The 19,184-nt window shown below is 36.9% G+C and overlaps 1 protein-coding gene across 2 annotated transcripts in view; it reads left to right on the plus strand.

Annotated features, from left to right (window-relative positions):
- myo18b (myosin 18b) overlaps nt 1-19,184 on the plus strand; it is a 281,470-nt gene that overhangs the window by 53,374 nt on the left and 208,912 nt on the right. For both annotated transcript variants that reach the window (XM_018090002.2, XM_018090005.2), the window contains exon 13: nt 4,503-4,647. In XM_018090002.2, the coding sequence (XP_017945491.2) occupies nt 4,503-4,647 (145 nt within the window). The remainder of the gene's footprint in view (nt 1-4,502; nt 4,648-19,184) is intronic.

A 19,184-nucleotide genomic window follows, 5' to 3' on the forward strand; every position in this document is an offset into this window, starting at 1 on the left:
AACACTCTAATATTCCTTTATATTCACAAAAGCAACCCAATTTACAGTGATATGATATCTTACTGTTTTCATAGTATAGAAGGAAATGTTTTTTTAGCCAGAATAGATAATGGACTTCTGTTAATAATAACTGAATAAAGCTGTTTTTATAAATGTGCTTTGCCACTGTACTCTGCTATCTTGTGACAATACTCTAATAAAAACGGAGTAAATAAAAAAAAAGTTTAAAAAAACGTTCAGTAAATATCATCTAATTTAAAGCAAGAACAATGAAATGGATTTAAAGTATACAGTATATATATATATATATATATCACTTAAAAATTAAAAAAGGGTTTTATTTTTTTACAAAACTTAGACACTGATCTCAAAATAGTCCGCCTTAAAGGACCAGTAACACCTTTTAGACATCCCAGTCCCAATCAATCAACTTACAGTTTTTACTTCAAATGCTCTGCTGCATGCTGCTTTCCTATAATACATCAGTAAAAAATCCAAATCGCCACTTTCCTCTGGAGTATATAGGGTCTTCGCCATCTTGCAGGGCCTGAAAGCTGCTTCTCCTCTACGTGCGCGCTGCCGTCAGCTTCTTCCTGGTTTTGCTTTTGAAAATCCCGCCTCCATGCATCGCGTTGCTTAGCAACCAGCTAATGCTCTGCTACCGGCTTCCCTTCAACAGCCATCCACCCACGTGTCTGTCACAAAGTCCCTTCCCCTTCGGATACCTCTCAGCAAGCGCAGGTACATTCAGCAGCCTTCCCCCCAGCGTGCCTGCCATAACTCCCTTCCCCCATTGCATACTTACCCAAGCGTTCCGTCTAGCAGCCTTAACCCCAGCGTGTCTGGCAGAACTCCCTTCACATACCTCTCACCCAGCTCTCCGCTCGTTCCCTTCAACAGCCTTCCCCCCCCCCTCAGCTGTTCCAGTAGGATATCTCTCCCCCTCCTCTTCACAGCCATAACTGAGCTTCCGGGTTACGGCCGGATGTTATGTGAAGAGGAGAGATGTCGGGGGCGCGCTCGTACAGAGTGGTGAGTCGCCATATCGCCTTTCTTCAAAAAGGTGTCCATAGCATGGAGAGGAGGGTTATTGATGATTTTTTGGCTAAATAGTATGTGATTAAATACAATGCAGCTGGATATGGGTATTGTTTAGAAGGTGTACTTTTAATTTTTTTAATAAAAATTTTTACTGTTACTGTTCCTTTAAATAGTAGGCTCATTTAATTAATGAATGTGGCCAACCTGCATCTATATGGAATCAATCAATACTCCTATTCTTGACCCTCGTGTTGCCTGTTTAAAGGAGAAAGAAAGGTAAAAACTAAGTAAGCTTTATCAGAAAGGTCTATGTAAATACAGCCATAAGCACTCACAGAAACGCTGCACTGACTTCTCTGTAAAAAGATTAGTTGTGTCTGTTTTCCTCTGCTAGAGACACGCAGCTTTCAGCTTCCTGCTCTCTCCTCCCTCAAGAATGCTAAGAACTCACTCCCCCTCCTTAGGAATGTGGATCTGAGCCAATCAGCAGGAAGTTGACTCATAGTCTTACTAACTGAGCATGTTCACTTGGTCCCAGTGTCTGTGCAGGAGCGAGGCATTATGGGAACTTTCTTTACACAGCTCAGCGTTTTTTCTTCCTGTTTGGCTTCAGATCTTCCGAACAGGAGAATATGGGGAGACTTAAGGGCACTATTGAGACAACTGAAGGTATGCCTGCAGTTTGAGATTAACTCTTTACTAGCCTTTCCTTCTCCTTTAAAATAGAAATTATTCTGAGCATGCTTCCGATATTCATAAAGATTTCAATGAATTTAAAGTTATTTCAAAATGTAATTACATTTACAAATTCCTTCTGGATCATTAAAACATTGATAAGTTCCCTTTTAATACATCATGAGGGTTGTTCTCTGGTTCTTTCAACTTATTCATACAGTCATGGCCCAAATTGTTGGCACCCCAGAAATTTTTCCAGAAAATCAAGTATTTCTCACAGAAAAGTATTGCAGTAACACATGTTTTGCTATACACATGTTTATTCCCTTGTGTGTATTGGAACAGAACAAAAAGGGAGGAAAAAAAGCAAATTGGACATAATGTCACACAAAACTCCAAAAATGGACTGGACAAAATTATTGGCACCCTTTCAAAATTGTGAATAAATAAGATTGTTTCAAACATGTGGGCAATAAAAAAATCACACCTGAAAGCAGATAAAAAGGAGAGAAGTTCACTTAGGGGCAGATTTACCAAAGCACGAATTCGAATCCCGAATGGCAAAAATTCGGATTGGAAACGAAAATGTTGGCGTCTTTTCATCGCCGTCGCGACTTTTTCGTATTTGTCGCAACTTTTTCATCATCGCCGTGACTTTATCGTATTTTGTGCACCTATTTGCGCACAGTATTTCAGTCAGGGGCTAAATCATATTGTTTTTGCTTTTGGAAAATTTCTGTAATATATCCAAATGCATTCCCTTATCAAATCACATTTTACCATTGTAAATCACTGTGGATTAGATTCCATTCCGGTCTTCTTCCAAGCTTATCCACCTCATTAGCTACTCACCACACATTACATTTAACTACACTTATTAGCTTTAGCATTATATAACTCTACCTATTATATTTGTAATCTCATCTTAAAGTATTCCCCTAATCACCATGTTGACAGACTATTGACCAATCGGAATCAAAAAGGACTACCACAACCTGCAAACCCTTAGTAAGATATTCTGAACTCTCCAAATACGTCTGTTGATGAATTTAAACCCTTGGATATACCTTGTTAACTAAAAGGTCATAAATTTGTTGAATTTGTTAAAATCAAATAACATGTTTGAACATATGGCATCACTCAATCTCAAAAATATGTATCACATTTATTGTTATTTCTAATAAAGACACTCAATTAAAAAAAAAAAAAAAAAGGTATTCCCCTAAACCAGCATTTCCCAATCTGTGGGTGTGGATCAGTAGCAGGTAGAGTCTAAAGACCACTTAGGGTAAAGTTTGGGACGAAACTGAAGGTCCAGCTTGATGGGCAGTTATGGTGATATTTGGGATGTAATGTATTTTGTCTTACTTATTCTATCACAAATGTTTTCCTGTAATCTTGTTAAAATAAAATGAAAAAATGGTGAACCTTTGATTAAAATTTGGACCTCTAAGAAGGCTTAAGAATTTCAACAACCACTACCCTAAATTTTAATCTCCTTTGCTATTTTCCAGGGCTTTTTCCACATTTGCTATATGTAGGCTATGTGTCCACAAACATTTCAACACCTGTTTGAGCGTCAGCGTAGTCTGTTACATTCCTTGGTCCCTTAGAGCATTTTTTCCTAGTAGGTTCCTGAACTACCTGTAATAAAAACTTGCAATTTCACATATTTATTAATATTTCATCACAACATCCACAGGAAGCATCACAGAATTTGTCAGTGCATCAGACTATTGTTCAGCGATATATAGTACTACATGTTTCGGGCCAAGCAGAATCCTTCATCAAGTGTACTTACAGAAGAAATATGAACTGGCATTTTAAAGTTGCACCTAATGAGCTTGTATATGCTCTGCTATATCTGGATCTATACAGACATTCTGTCCAATCTACCACTTGACACATACCCATTGAAGCCCATACCAAGCATAGCATTCAGTCTGTGATGCTTGCTCATAGAATTGCATCTAGTAGCACTGGTGCATGAACTCATTCCCCCCTCAAAATATGGATACAATACATAATAACATATTTAGTTCTAAATCAGTGGTTCCCAGTCTGTGGGGCTGGAATTTAAAATGATGTCTGTGTGTCAGCTACACAGGTCCCAGCAACCAAAATACTGTTACTCGGTGGTAAGGCTCTGTTAATGGTTGTATTGTTAAAGTTACTCTTTATTTCTCAAGCACAATGCTATGTGATGCCAGATCCCTGGAAATTCTACACTTTTAAAAAAATATCTTTGCACAATTTTCATTAGCTCATACATTATATACTGTATAGTAACATAGTAACATAGTAACATAGTAAGTTGGGTTGAAAAAAGACATACGTCCATCAAGTTCAACCATATGTATGAATTCTCACTTATTCAGTTTCACATTCGCAAATGTCTTTTAAACAAATCAGTCTGTGGCTAAGAATTATATTTATGTTAGTCTCTGTTAAATTAATTTATATACAATATTAATCAAACTATATGATAAATATAGATTGTATGCTATATATACTAGATATATATTGAAAATAACTGCATTAAAACAGAGAAAATAAAGTTTTGTACATCTAATTCAGGTGCTTTGAGTTCTTAACATGCCATCATTACTGTCTTTCCTCTTAAAGTTTTGTTTTCTGTCAGGTATATTAGTTCTTTGTCCTACCATAACAGTACTTGTGCTTTGATTTGTTTGTGCTTGATGCTTCATAAAGCCCATAATAAAACACTGGGTTCTAATGTGCTGTTTTGCTACTTGAGCTAATGCCTATCCACTCTTTTCCCTCAGCCTGAGGAGAAGCAGAAGGCATCTGCAGCATTTGTTCAGCTTCAATCTGCCATGGAGGTTCTGGGATTCACAGCTATTGAGCAGAAGGCCATTTGGCATGTTCTTGCTGGCATATATCACCTCGGAGCGGCAGGTGCCTGCAGAGGTAAGGGAGAAGACTTGATCCTTTTTTCTTGCCAGTTGAATGCCTTTACACAAACACATACAAAGAGTTGACAAGGTCTTGCAGGGAAAGAACCAGCACACTAAATTCTGTTATGTTTCCATGCAAACAGTTCCATTACTACTTCTGTCCCTGTATAAACTGCAATTTGTTTTAGAAAAAATATGATAATCACAAGAAGTTCAATATAACAAAGTTAAGGCACACTTTTGTTTAGACTTAATGTTTTATACTGTATCTGGGTTGCTAAATTATAGTTTGTAAGAAAAGGCAAGTATTCATTTGGTAGAGAATTAACCCTATTGAATCTAAACAAAGTGTTGCTGCATTCACATGTGCTTATTTTTTTATATTATTGATTAAATATGTTGGAAGAGATTTTGGTAGAAAGTGAGTGTATACATTATACTGATCACAACTGTAGACTTTTATGTTATATATGTAGGTAGACCAATGCCTAGACACTGTATGGTACATTTACTTACCAGATGAAATGTGCAATTTTCAGACACACAAATTTGCATTGTTTTTTTCCCCAAAAATCCAGTGTGCGTGCATTTTCTCTGAATTGCATTCAGTTTTAGCTAGCATCTCAGAGTGGGAATTGCATCATTTCAAAATGGCTTCCAGTTCTCTGGACACAATTTGTGCTATAGGAACTGCCAAGCTCAGCAGCTCTAGGGTTTCCCAGCATCAGTAAGTACACTTGCCCATGATTATAAAGAAGAGGCAAGGCAGACCCAGTGGCTCTCAATGAAATTATATTAAGTGGAAGGAACATATTTGAATGCAAATCCCCTAATGTATAGTGTCAATATTCGCACAGCCTTGCTTTTATTTTAGCCTGCCCGCACTTGTAGTTGCAAATTAACTTATATAAGTTATTAAGTTATATATTTCATCTATATCACATCCTTCCTCTGCAGTGATTTACTTTTGTATTATAACTATCATTTGCAGTATTGTGCCTCGACAATATATTGCGTTATTTGTCAAGAAATGCCCACGGACAGCACTTATTCTAATGTTGTCAGTTTTGTTGACAATAGAATTTTTGTTTGAGTTTTGGCTGAAAAATATCACTTCAGTATTAAGAGACAGAAGTCATAGAATGTATCTGATGCACATACTGTAGATATATCTTGCTTACATTCGCATTCTCAAGGTATATCCATTTGAAATGCCCAATGTCTTTCATACTGCCTGCAGGCTAAAAATGATGCTTTGCCCATGTATTTTGTCCCTGAAAGGACCAAGGTGGTTAAAATAGTCCTAATATGATGCCAATTTAAATATTCTTTCAAGACATGTATTTTCCCAGCAATGACAATTTTTTATTTCCCCCAGGAAAATTTCAACATTTAACTTAACCTTTAACTTGTAGCACCTGTGTCTTTATTTTTATCTTTTGTGTATTTTTCCTTATGTTCTTAATACTTTTTAAAAATACACAATAGCTGCATCTTTTATGATACTGACATTATCATAGAGTTACACTGAATTTCACTGGAGTGGGGGGAAATGTTGGAGCTACCTTGGTAACTGGAGATGTAAGAGGAATGGTACTGTGCAAAATGTTTACATTTGCCATTGTGTATATGTTGTATCTCTGTTATTGCATATTACATATAGAGCTTTCCAATCTTTCTAACAGAAAAAATATGCTTGGTTGTCCAGGATACACTGTGTGCATGGATAATCCGTTATATGATATATAGTGGAAAGATGCTATGATCTATGTGCATGTGGTTTCATTTTCATTTATACTGCAACAGAATTATATATAGACTGATGGCAAAGACAGTCTACCCTGACGTGAATACAATAATAAGATGCTCTTGTCACAGAAACTTTGCCTAAAGTACCTACTGAATAAGCTGAATTAATATGTTTTAATTGGCAGTGGCTTGCCAATTCTGTGGCTTCTCGTTAATTTTAGATTAAGGCTACCCACTGTGACAAGAGTGTTTTTGCTGATGTGCCTATTCATTTTGCTCAGCAAAATGTGCTTTGCATTGGAAAGAAATTGAGGGAAACTGTAATTATAAAAGGTTTCAGGTTCACTTTTTCTTCCTCTAATGTATAACACCATCATAGAAGTAAAGAAATGTCAGTGCTTTATGAGTTGTGCCATTTGGGGGCAATCCATTTATACAGGGTTTTTTGCTAGACACCCTGCATGGTATGATTGGTATGCCAATAAGTGTACTGCAGAACAGAAGCCCCACCCATGATCTTATCAAATACCTTACATTAAAAAGTTTGCCATTACATCAATTTGGAATTTAGCATGAGACAGTTTGCCATTTGTGCCATTCACTAGGGGGCCCATTTACTAACATTTGTATTTTGTTTGTTTCACAAATCGTAATTTTTAGCACTAAAAAATCCTGGATTATACTAATTACTTGAAAACAAGAAAAAAAATCGCCATTTATTACGCGTAAAAACCATGAAAAACACTGACAAGGTCATGTTGAAGTCAGTAGAGCTGACCTAGGCAAGTTGTAACAATCTAAATTTAATTTGTGGTTTTAGGATTTTTTTTGTAATTCTTACAAAAAGGATTTTGAGGTTTACCGGTACATATTCTTATTCTGATTCTATTTGCGTTTTTTTATTTAACCTGTTCTTTTTATAATCATATGTTTTACTAAATAAGTAGACATTCATGCTTTTTTTAAAAAGTGAGTTAATCTTGGTAGAAAAAAAACTCTAGAATTCCCACATTTGGTTTTGATAAATCTGTCCCTAGGTCTAACCCATTATCACATTCAGGTCTGCTTTTTTGCTGGGAGCTTGACCTTACCACAAGCACATACACACCACCTGTCAGCAATGCCTCTCTACAATTGAGCTCTATTTTCCATATTGCTCCTTAGAGGTGCATAAATCTAAAAGAGGGTCTGTGACTTTACAGCATTATAGATATGTATCTGAATATATTTGTGCTGTTACCTCAAATGAGACTTAAACACACATTAGAAGCAATTTACGCCATACATTGGGGCTGATTTACTAACCCACGAATCCGACCCGAATTGGAAAAGTTCCGACTTGAAAACGAACATTTTGCGACTTTTTCGTATGTTTTGCGATTTTTTCGGATTCTTTACGAATTTTTCTTTACCAATACGATTTTTGCGTAAAAACGCGAGTTTTTCGTATCCATTACGAAAGTTGCGTAAAAAGTTGCGCATTTTTCGTAGCGTTAAAACTTACGCGAAAAATGCGCAACTTTTCGCGTAAGTTTTAACGCTACGAAAAATGCGCAACTTTTCGCGTAAGTTTTAACGCTACGAAAAATGCGCAACTTTTTACGCAACTTTCGTAATGGATACGAAAAACTTGCGTTTTTACGCAAAAATCATATTGGTAACGAAAAATTACCAAAATCGCAAAACATACGAAAAAATCGCAAAATACCGATCATTACGAAAAAAACGCAATCGGACTCATTTCGACCCGTTCGTGGGTAAGTAAATCAGCCCCTTAGACAACAGATAATGTATATCATAATCTATTACAGAATCTTACCATAGTGGCATATACATATTGGTAAATATTGCACGTCTACATTTTCTACCTTGTGCTGCTATTTTGGGAAGGTCTCTATGCTCTCTCAGAGACCACATGACAAAAGATATTACAGATGCTGTTACATGAAGAACTGTGTAACTGAGTAAAAGATAGAGTTCCTGTTAATTGGCTGATGTAAATTAGTATGTACATGTGCCTTTGGTTTGTGTGGGCACACAGTATATCATATGAGCCAGGGAGCGGCCTCTAGTATTTAAAATGGCAGAAAACGTCAATGTGTCCTGTCCCCAGTCCTCCGTATGTGATCCTGGGTGGCGGGCGCTAAAGGGGGGTGGCCTCTGGGCGCTGAAATTATAAATCCGGTGTTGATCACAAAATAAATGTACAATTGCCTTTAGGATGATAAGTTGGAATCTACATTCGCAAACTAAATTAATACTTGTTAAAGCATTTTAAAAAATAAAAAGCCTGTCCTACATATATACAGCCTAGCAAATGGCATTTGGTGATCTCACACAGTTTTATCTGAGGAACTAATTAGCCTGCTGCAGTCATGTGCATGCTCCATATTCATGTTCTTTGAAGTGTACTGTGGCTTTCTTTAAGCTGTCACATCTCCTGTCTATTAAATGATAAGGTTTTAGTCTATCAGCTCTGTATAGGTGCACTCTATTACACCATATATACAGTATGTTTTTGTTTCAAATAAATTATACCCATTTGTTTTTGCTTTTCATGGAGGCTGTGTACTTTTTCAATAAACTAAAGGTGGCCATACACAGGCTGATTGTAGCTTATCTTTAGCTTGTAGGGGCACAAACGGTGGGCCTGCCCGACTGACATCTGGCCTGAAATCGGGCAGATATTGATCGTGCAGGTTAAAAAATTTAGTCGGACCAACTGCGCCTATTACCGGCATTCTAATTCAACCGAATTAGCCTGAATTCACCCAATATGGCCCACCTGTAGCTGGGGGATATGGGGAGAAGATCCGCTCGCTTGGCGACCTCGCCAGGTGAGCGGATCTTATTGTGTATGGCCACCTTAAGCAGTTAGATACCTATTTGAATACGCGGAGAGCAGAAAATTGGGGGTTCATGTGACCAAGCAATTTTCTTCCTTCCTTTATCTATCTTTGGAATCCTGGGCCAACACATGCAGTGGAGTGAAAAAGTCGACTTTCTTTAAGCTTGGCTTTTCATTCTATTGCATGTGCGCAAACAGTGCAGAGGTAGAAGAAGGAAGGGGATTGCTTGATTGCAGGAACCCTAGAGCGGTGTGTTTTTTTCTGCTAACAGAAGCACTGACCTGGGGTATCAGATAAGTGATTACAAATACTGGGGGGGTGCATAACATTTTGGCACCCTCCAGTGATTAGACCTTTTCCTTTAAGAAAAAAGGCTGGTTTTAACCTTTTGAGGTTGAGTGGGTTGAGGCTGATTTAATATATAGGGCATTCAAGTATGAGAGTATGAAGGGACAAATACTTTGCAAATTTTTGCTTTTAGCTAACCTCTTCAACAGATTTAGATGAAATCTGTTTATAAAGTTGTAAAGTATACTAGGGTTTGCTAGACTGAGGGCACAGGTTGAAAGAAGAGCAAAAGAGACACGCTTGAAATGCTGAGCAAAGTTGTAATCAGAAAGAATAATCCAAGTGTGACACCACAAAATCAATACAAACATCAAAAGAAAAATGAACCAGAAAATGATATTGACTTCTTACCATATTAACGTTGGTGCTCTGTATAACAAAGGTGACCTCAACAGCAGATCTTTCTAGAAGCTACAGAGCTTTTACACAGCTCAGAATCCCAGTGCAGTAATTACAAACTTAGATGCATTATTATGATTATGTTTATTATTATTGTTATTCTTTAATTATATAGCACCATATTGCTTTTTACAGAAATTTTCTCAATGGAATTTGCAATCTAATTCACACAACACAGAAACATGTTAAGCTTTTTTTTTAATTAAAGGCCAACTAAACTAGTAATAGATGCACTCAAATTGTGTATAGCATTTTTGGAGTATGTTTTATACAAAGGATAGTAAGGAATCTTGGGCCACTGCTCATTTTTGTAGTTGGCTTAGTTGGTCAAGAGTGGGGGAAAAGGATATCAACGGCATGGTGTGAAAAGCTATAAGGAGGGTAGGGCAACCCCTGCAATTTATTTTTAAGATGTTGCCCTCTACTCCATTACATACAGTAGATGGTAGAGGGAAATAGGGTTGGGTTCTAAAATTATTATTTCCCTTTTTGTGCACAGTAACAAACTACATTATGTAAAAAATTGCAAAATGCCCATTAATTTCAGCTGTTCCAAAATTAGTTAATTAATTTTCTTAAAGGAACAGTAACACCAAAAAATTAAAGAGCTTTAAAGTAATACAAATATAATGCATTGTTGCCCTGCACTGGTAAAACTGGTGTGTTTGCTACAGTAACACTACTATAATTTATATAATAAACTGCTGTGTAGCCATGGGGGCAGCCATTCAAGCTGGAAAAAAGGAGAAAAGGCACAGGTTACATAGCAGATAACAGATATGTTCTGTAGAATACAATAGTGTTTTATCTGTTATCTGCTATGTGCCTGTGCCTTTTCTCCTTTGAATGGCTGCCTCCATGGCTACATAGCAGCTTACTTATATAAATTCTAGTAGACTTTCTGAAGTAAACACACAACTTTTACCAGTGCAGGGCAGCAGCACATTATATTTTAGTTACTTTTATACACTTTCATTTTTTGGTGTTACTGTTCCTTTAATGGAGAAAGATTTGGGGATGTTTGTGGATAACAAACTGTGTAACTCTAGGCAATGTCTGTTTGTGGCTACTAAAGCAAGTAAAGTACTGTCTTTCATAAAAGGGCATAAACTTAAGGGATGAAAACATAGTTTGGATCACTTTATGGATCACTGGATCTTTATGCCTCACCTTGAGTATGCAGTGCAGTTTTTGGCTCCAGAAGGATAATAAAGAGCTGGAGAGCATGCTGAGACATGCAACCAGACTGGTAAAAGGAAAGGTAGAACTAAACGATGAAGACTGTCAGGGTTGGGTTTTTTTTTCACTGGATAAAGGTTACTTGTTAGGGGACACAGTTACTCTTTACAAGTACATCAGACAGATAGTGGGGATATATTTAATAAAAATGGCTTTATAAACTAAAGTTTGTGAAGACATAAGTTTTTCATTTACAAATGGCCCAGTATTTTTAATACCTACTATTTGTCTAGCAATTTTTACACTTGTGAAATGCACCCACATCTGTTTTAACTGAACATAACAAACAAATTAGGCTTTTTACATTCAAAGTGTTGATATTAAGTTGCAAGCAAGGTGCTGGGTTTTAAATATTTTTTGTCAGCACACCGAGAATACCATTTTACTTTGAGAACAGTATGTCAATTACAATACAATTACAGTGCAAGGATATCAACATGCCCTTTCAAATAATAATAAATGTTTTACCAAATAACAACCAGTAATGGTTCATGCTTTCACCTGGCACTATAAATACATCAATCTAGGGAGGAAACAAAATGCACATCCACAATGCAGGCTGGCTCACAGCTTGAGAAACAATGACCTTGTCAAATTTCTACCATGCATATCCCTAGTCTCAGCATTGCTGTATTGTACATCTTTGTGAGTTACAGACAATTTATTAAGAATTGCTTATTAAGTAGGTGGATTTTGTAAAATTTTATTAGATAAAAAATTATATAGGATTCACTAACCATTAACACGTTCTGTATATGGCACTCTGCAGTGGGCAATAGTCCCTCTGTGAGACACAGGGGCACATTCATCAAAGTACGACAGGTCCGAATACCAAAAATATATATATATTTTAAAGGTTGCAACTTTTGTGTATTTTCTGCAAAATTTTTGTACATTTGTACGACTTTTTGTACTTTGCTACAAAAAGCGCAACAATATTGTATTGTCGTGCCGAGTACGAAAGTTTGGGATTGATTCAAGCTTCAGTATCGTGACTTTCGTTGGGCCAGGTTGAAGCTACAGAGTGCCATTGAGTCTAATAGGAGGCTTCCAAAATCATGCACAGAAGGTTCAAAGTCAGAAAGGTTTTCCTGCAGTTTACGATCGCTGAGATACAAAAAAATCGTACTTTTTGGAAATTATACAATAATATACGTTTTTTTCGTATTTCCAGATCCAAATTTTTCATACTTTAATAAGCACGATACAAAAAAATCATAATTGATAAGATTTTTTTGTATTGTGCTTTTTAAAGGTACGAAAATCGTACTTTGATAAATCTGCCCCATAGTGTATATTTGTATGGCTAGCCAGACAGAAACCAGAATGATCTTTTGAAAGATAAAAACATATTGATTGTTGTGGATCTGTATTCCTAGAAATCTACACCCAATCATATACTCTTAAGCTAGCAATTTAGTCATATAGCTATATTGCCAAACAATTGGATATTTGCCTAGGCAGAACTGTTGGCTGAGTACTAAATAATTTTTAGCTTAGGATGAACAATATCTAAATTAGCCCAGTGAGACTCAGTTATATGTCAAAGATGTCATAGCCTAAAATCATACATAGGCCATTGGGCTACTCGACCTTGCAATTGTTGTAAATTGCAAGGTATGTAAGGCAAGGCTCGCAGTATTAAGGCACAGTGATATTATAATCTTCTTGCAATAATTTTTAAAAATATAAGATTACCGGTTAAACATAATTAAGGCAATTAATGGAAAAATATGTCCAATGTTAATGTTTTCTTCTTAGCCAGTTGTTTTATTTACTTAACATGTATTTTGCAACTGAACCGTCAATGGAAAAATATGGCACAATTAAAGTTTTTTGTGTAGCAAACCATCTAATAACTATTATTTCTAAATAATGTGGTTAAAAATATATTGTCTTAGATATTTAATCTGGAGAACAAAATTTAGGGGATAAGTTAACCCCAATCAATTTACTGAATTTAAAAGCTTCTTGTTAAAGGGAAAATGATCATGATGATTCTTAGACACCAGTAAAACTCCCTATGTTATTATAGAGGGAAAAAGAAGAATGCCCACTTGGCCCGGCAGAACAATAATGATTGAAGGAAACATCTCTCGCTCATGGAATTCCTTGAAAAACACAACAGAATATTAATTCAGAGAATTAGTGCCTGTCTGACTTTGATTAATAAATATTTGACGTTTGAAATTTAAGAATGGCCATATAGTAATCCATCTTACTAGCATCATCACCAACATCCCATTGGCAAGTCCTAAAGACTTGCTACATGTCACAAGGAGTTATTCTTCATCTTTTAAATACCCTGACCCACTGCAGTGTGGCTGAGGTGCTAGAAGCCACAGAAAGTATTGTTCAGCCCATAAACTGAAAATGTATTCTAAGAAGTGATCAGCACAACCAAGACAACAGGGTGCAGATACAGTTTCAGTCCACATAGCAACATTTTGTGAAGGGACCCCTATCTTACCAATTGCCTAAACATGTTTGTCCACAATTGAGCATCCATGTTTAACTTCTGCACCTATATTCTACCTGTGTGTGTGTTGGCATTTAACCATAGATTTATGTTTTACTTTGGAGCTCGTTTGGTTCCAGGGCCTGGATACAAATGCAAATAGTGTAACTCATGTAACTACAAAAACTTGCAGACATATTAAAAAAATATTTATTTGGAGTACTGCAAGTTTGACCAGATTAATCCAAACTATAACTCAGAACTATAACTTAGTTCTGATTTTTTTGTGGTCTTATAGTAAAACATCCAATTTCTATAAACTGAGTGCTGGCATTTTTCCACCAATGGAATTGTATTAACAGTATGTGTACTATATAAAATCGGATAATTCAATTTGTATTAATCTTATTATATACAATCTAATTTGTTTATTTTTAACATAGTGAAGGCGCACAGTCATGCTTATAGGCCGCAATATTGTAGGTTGTCACTTGTTTTAAAGAACATTTAGAGTTTTGTTATAAGTAATGATGTTTTTTCCTTAATTTTCAATTTTGCAACATGTTACCAAGAGGAGTTTTTGTTGCTTGAGCATGCGTTTTATATCTTTTTCTAAGTACTTGTTTCAAACACTGGTTTTACTTGATTTACTTTTGATCCATAAAATTTCCTATTTTAGTTCCAACTACTTTAACCATAAATCTATACAAAAATGCCTCTAACTATCCATGTAGGAAAGACAGTCTAAAAATGAGATTCAAAAGGTCCTATTTTCTTATTAGGTTTATGTTCTCTAGAAGTCATCCACAATACCATTACTCTCCTACCTACACTTAGACCAATTACTGGAAATGATGTATTTCAGTCCCTTGCAGCAGCAGGGACTTTAAAGAATGTGTATTAACATGAAGCTCAGCATCCCCGCTCCGTTATCGATTCCCCTGTCTTGTGCCAAAGAGAGAAATGAAATGAAAGAAAACGCAGATAAAAAATGAATCAAAGCAAGGTAAGAAACAAATCTCAGAGGAGGCCCTTTGAAAGCGCTGAACCTTTTAGGATTTGATAGACATTTCTGACTGCTTTCTCTTTCTGGCTATCTTTTGAAGTTTTTCCCTGTGTCGCCCATCTCTCCTCTGGCAAGCTGCCATTGACACCTGCTCTTGCTTTAGAGTATAAAGAAGGACTCAAATGTCTCATTTTGGGGTGAAGAAAGTGTCAGCGCTAGTCCAATCATTTCCATGCTCCCTATTGTCACTTTCAAATTAAGGCAGTTGATAGATCAAACAGAGAGGCATTGATTTAGGTTCACATACACATAAAAAGAGAGACAAAAGTCCATCAAGTTCATCCTATTCCCAGTGATGCTACAGGCAGGCAAAAAAAAGAACACTCTTCCAAATTCACTTTGCGTGGGATAAAAAAGGAATATATAGCACTATACTCTACATACAACAAAACAGTAATTACATATACATCTTGGATCAATATCTCACAAAGGAATTGTTCTTTTGTTACTAAACAGGGTTGGAAAAAAATTCCATCATATAATGTATTATTCACTGAATCTCCTTCTTATTGTCTTTTTACTTTTGTTCTATTTTTTTTGAAGCAAACATTTCACTAGAGGGCTTTGTGCAGGCCTTGCTTTAAATAAAGTTATCACACTGTACCTTCCAAAGAATATAGCTTTTTTTCTTTTGACATGATAAAATCTCACCACTTGCGCTCTCATTTCACCATGAGCTCAGAATTAGCATAAGCAACTCTAAAACAAAATGTCCAGTGGGGATATATTTGAGCAGCACTAACCACAGTTATTAGTGAACTAAGGGCCACTGCATTAATAGGGAACTTTAAATCACAAAGGGAAAAAAAGATGTGTGAATATAAATTCATGGAAATGTTTGACACCCTGTGGCATAAATAGGAATAAAAGCTTCACGTGCAATTATGAGCTCTAAACTCCAGACTGTATGTATCCCAGGGACTTTTTCTCCAAAAGATCCATACTGTAGGACATGGACACTTCACACGTCCCTTCCAAATTTATATTATTCATTTGGCGCCAAGGTACTGGTATCAGAGCAATTAATAGATCCTTATCCCAATCTTTTTCAGTTTTCTGATCTGTTACTTATTATTTCACATGTCCATATTAGAATGCTACTTTAATATATAACACATCCTACTTTTTTACTTCAGTTTCTACTTAAAACTTGAAACTAACAAACACTAAACACTAAATGTGTCTCTGCAAACTGCAACTAAATGTTACATTAGAGTGTTTACATATATTAACAAACAGTTAATAACAGACTAAAGACTCTGCAGTCTATCTACACCTCAAGGAAAAAGGTCACTCAAAGAGGTGTGAAAAAAGGCCATTTCTGCCAGCCTGGAAAAACCATCCCATAACAGATGAGTAGGGCCTGCGACACCACTTGTCATCAACATACAATGCCGCATTGATATACTTACCCCGGTGGTTTCACAACAGTTCACACTTCCAGTCATGTATTTTGAAGGATTAACACCTGCATCCATTGTGATTGGATGTCTGTAACTGTACTACCCTCAAGGGTTTAAATGCCGGGGAATTCCCTACCAGTCATTTGAACTGTAGAAGCCACTTGGATGAGTGGTGAAACGTTTTCAAGAAAAAACTCAGAAAAGTCCAGTTGTTTTAGACTTAATTCTACTAGATACTGTATATCATAACCTGGATGAATGGGAATCTTCATAGACAACAGACCAAAATCTTTTTTTTCTGTTGTTTTCTATATCCGTTTTATTGTCTATGCAACTTTTTACCCCCCACCCTTCTTTTTTCTGTAATTCCTACTTAATTTTCTCAACAAAAAACAAATAAAAATTGAATTGAAAAAAAAGTCTCTTGAAAAGTTAAAAAGCTTGCACTTTTAGCACATTAGCAATAAATAGTGTAATGTTATGACAAAAACACGATTTATTGCTTTTTCTAAACTATACTTTAAATAGTACAACTCTATACAACTCTACACACAATACAGCTCTGAATCAACAAACATTATGGCATGTCCATAGGACATATAAGTAAATATGGCCTACAAATATACCGCCACAGTTATGAAAGCATACCACTTCAACCATTTTTATCTACTATTGTCTGCTATCTTACAATATCCAGCTAAACATTTTATTTTTAATCCAGTTCTATTTAATTTGATTGAGTCATGTGACATGAGCATACTATGGCTGAGCAATAAGTTTCTAGATAAGTTATATATTTTTTGTGTGTCCATAATATTTACACTCAACTTAGCCCTAACCTTCTTCTGTTTGGGTGCCACTAGCTCTCACAAAACGGCAGACAAGGAATAGTAATGGTGGGGAAGACTTTGTCATGGAATAATTAATTGCTATTGAAGCCATTTAAAAACAATGACAGTTTAACGTAAGTGCATACTGGAAATTTACTAAAAATGTAATTTTCTTTCTTTATGCAGAATTTGGGTAAAGACCCCTTCAAGACATGTTTGTCAAGCCATAAAGAATGTTTGTAGTCAGATTCACATGTAGAGGAAACAAAGGTTTCCTAACTTTTTTTTTTTTTTTTTAACTCATGCCATCTTTTGATTCTCCCCATTTAGTTATGTAACCCTAGCCCAGGACACTCATGCGGACGACAAACAAGTTGTGCGACAAACGCGTTCCGCAGGTTTTTCGCAGTTTCACGATTCGCTCATCACTACACACAAAGCAATATATGAAAATGAAATGTGTATTGTAATGGGGGCAGGTTTTCCTTCATAACAAAGTAATTATATATTTATATTAAACTGTAATATTAAACTGTGATAAGCAAAGATTTTGGGTGGATTAGATATCCTGACAGACTTGCTGAGACTACTGCTCTGGCAAACTTTAATACATTTGCTTGCAAATACTGATCGATAAAACTAAACAGAAGAGTTTAAGGGAGGACATGGATCAGAATGTCAGGAGGTTGTGAACCCAATCAAGAAACCCATGAATAAAAGTATACCACTCCGCTGATATTATTGCAGCTAAACCCTGGGTAGATGTTTTGACAGATATTTTATATCCAGAAGTTGGATTTTTATTGCAAGCTAGTCTGATTTGTGGTATTAGCCCCTTTTATGCAATAAAAGTCTTTTTAAAACAGAGGCTACATAGCATTGTCTTAAAAACACAAAATCGTATGGCTTTAACCCTCACTTAAGGAATTAGAGGTGAAGATATTGCAATTACTCCTTTTTTTATGGAAAAATTTATGTCATAATTCTCCTCCTGCTCATTAAGACAGGGGAAAGCCTTGTAATTACTAAATAGTTATGGCATTTCAAATATGCATTTAGTTTATAAAACTATACCTATAATAAATACATTTGACAGAATGATTAACTTGCTACACGTTAAGACTTTTGCATAGGGTTTCAGTTGTAAATTTGTAGCTCTGGAATATTCTTAAAGGGGTGGTTCCCCTTTAAACTAACTTGAAGTATAATGTAGAGAGTGCTATTCTAATAACATTTTCAATTGGTCTTCATTTTTTATTATTTGTTGTTTTTAAAATATTTAGTTTTAAATGTAGCAGCACTCCAGTTTGGAATTTCAGTAACTACCTGTTTGCTAGGGTCAGTGGCGTAGCGAAGGGGGTGCCGAGGGGGCCATGGCCCCGGGCGGCGTATCAGAAGGGGCGGCGGCGGCTCCTTCTCTCTTACAGGCAACAGGCGCTTTTATAAGGTTGCGCCCGTGCGTATGACGTCACACGTCAGTGACGAGGCGCAACCTTATAGAAGCGCCTGTTGCCTGTAAGAGAGAAGGAGCTGCCACCGATGGTCTGTTGGGGGTATGTACTATGGGGGAAATTGGGGGCACTGTGTGGGGGCTACTGTCTATGGGGAAATTGGGGCACTTTCCATGGGGGGGGCCAGGTCTTTGTGGGGTATTGTGTATGGGGGCACTTCCTATTGGGGGCACTGTGTATGGGGCAATTGGGGCTCTGTGTATGAGGGCACATTCTATTGGGGGGCAAGGTCTTTGGGGGGTATTGTCTATGGGGACACTGTGTATGGGGCAATTGGGGCACTGTGTATGGGGGCACTTCCTATTGGGGGCACTTTGTATGGGGCAATTGGGGGCACTGTTTATGGGGGCACTGTGTATGGGGGCACTTTGTATTGGGGGAACTGTGTATGGGGCAATTGGGGAACTGTGTATGGGGGAACTTTCTCTGGGGGGGCAAGGTCTTTGGGGGGTACTGTCTATGGGGGAACTGTGTATGGGGAAATTGGGGCACTGTGTATGGGGGCACTTCCTATTGGGGGCACTGTCTAAGGGCAATTGGGGGCACTGTGTGGAGGGGGCTGTCTATGGGGACACTGTGTATGGGGCAATTGGAGGCACTGTCTATGGGGAAATTGGGGCACTTTCTATGGGCAATTGGAGGCAATGTGTGTGGGGGGCACTGTGTATGGGGCAATTGGGGGCACTGTGTATGGGGGT

Source organism: Xenopus tropicalis, chromosome 1 (genome assembly GCF_000004195.4).
Source record: "Xenopus tropicalis strain Nigerian chromosome 1, UCB_Xtro_10.0, whole genome shotgun sequence".
NCBI lineage: Eukaryota > Metazoa > Chordata > Amphibia > Anura > Pipidae > Xenopus > Xenopus tropicalis.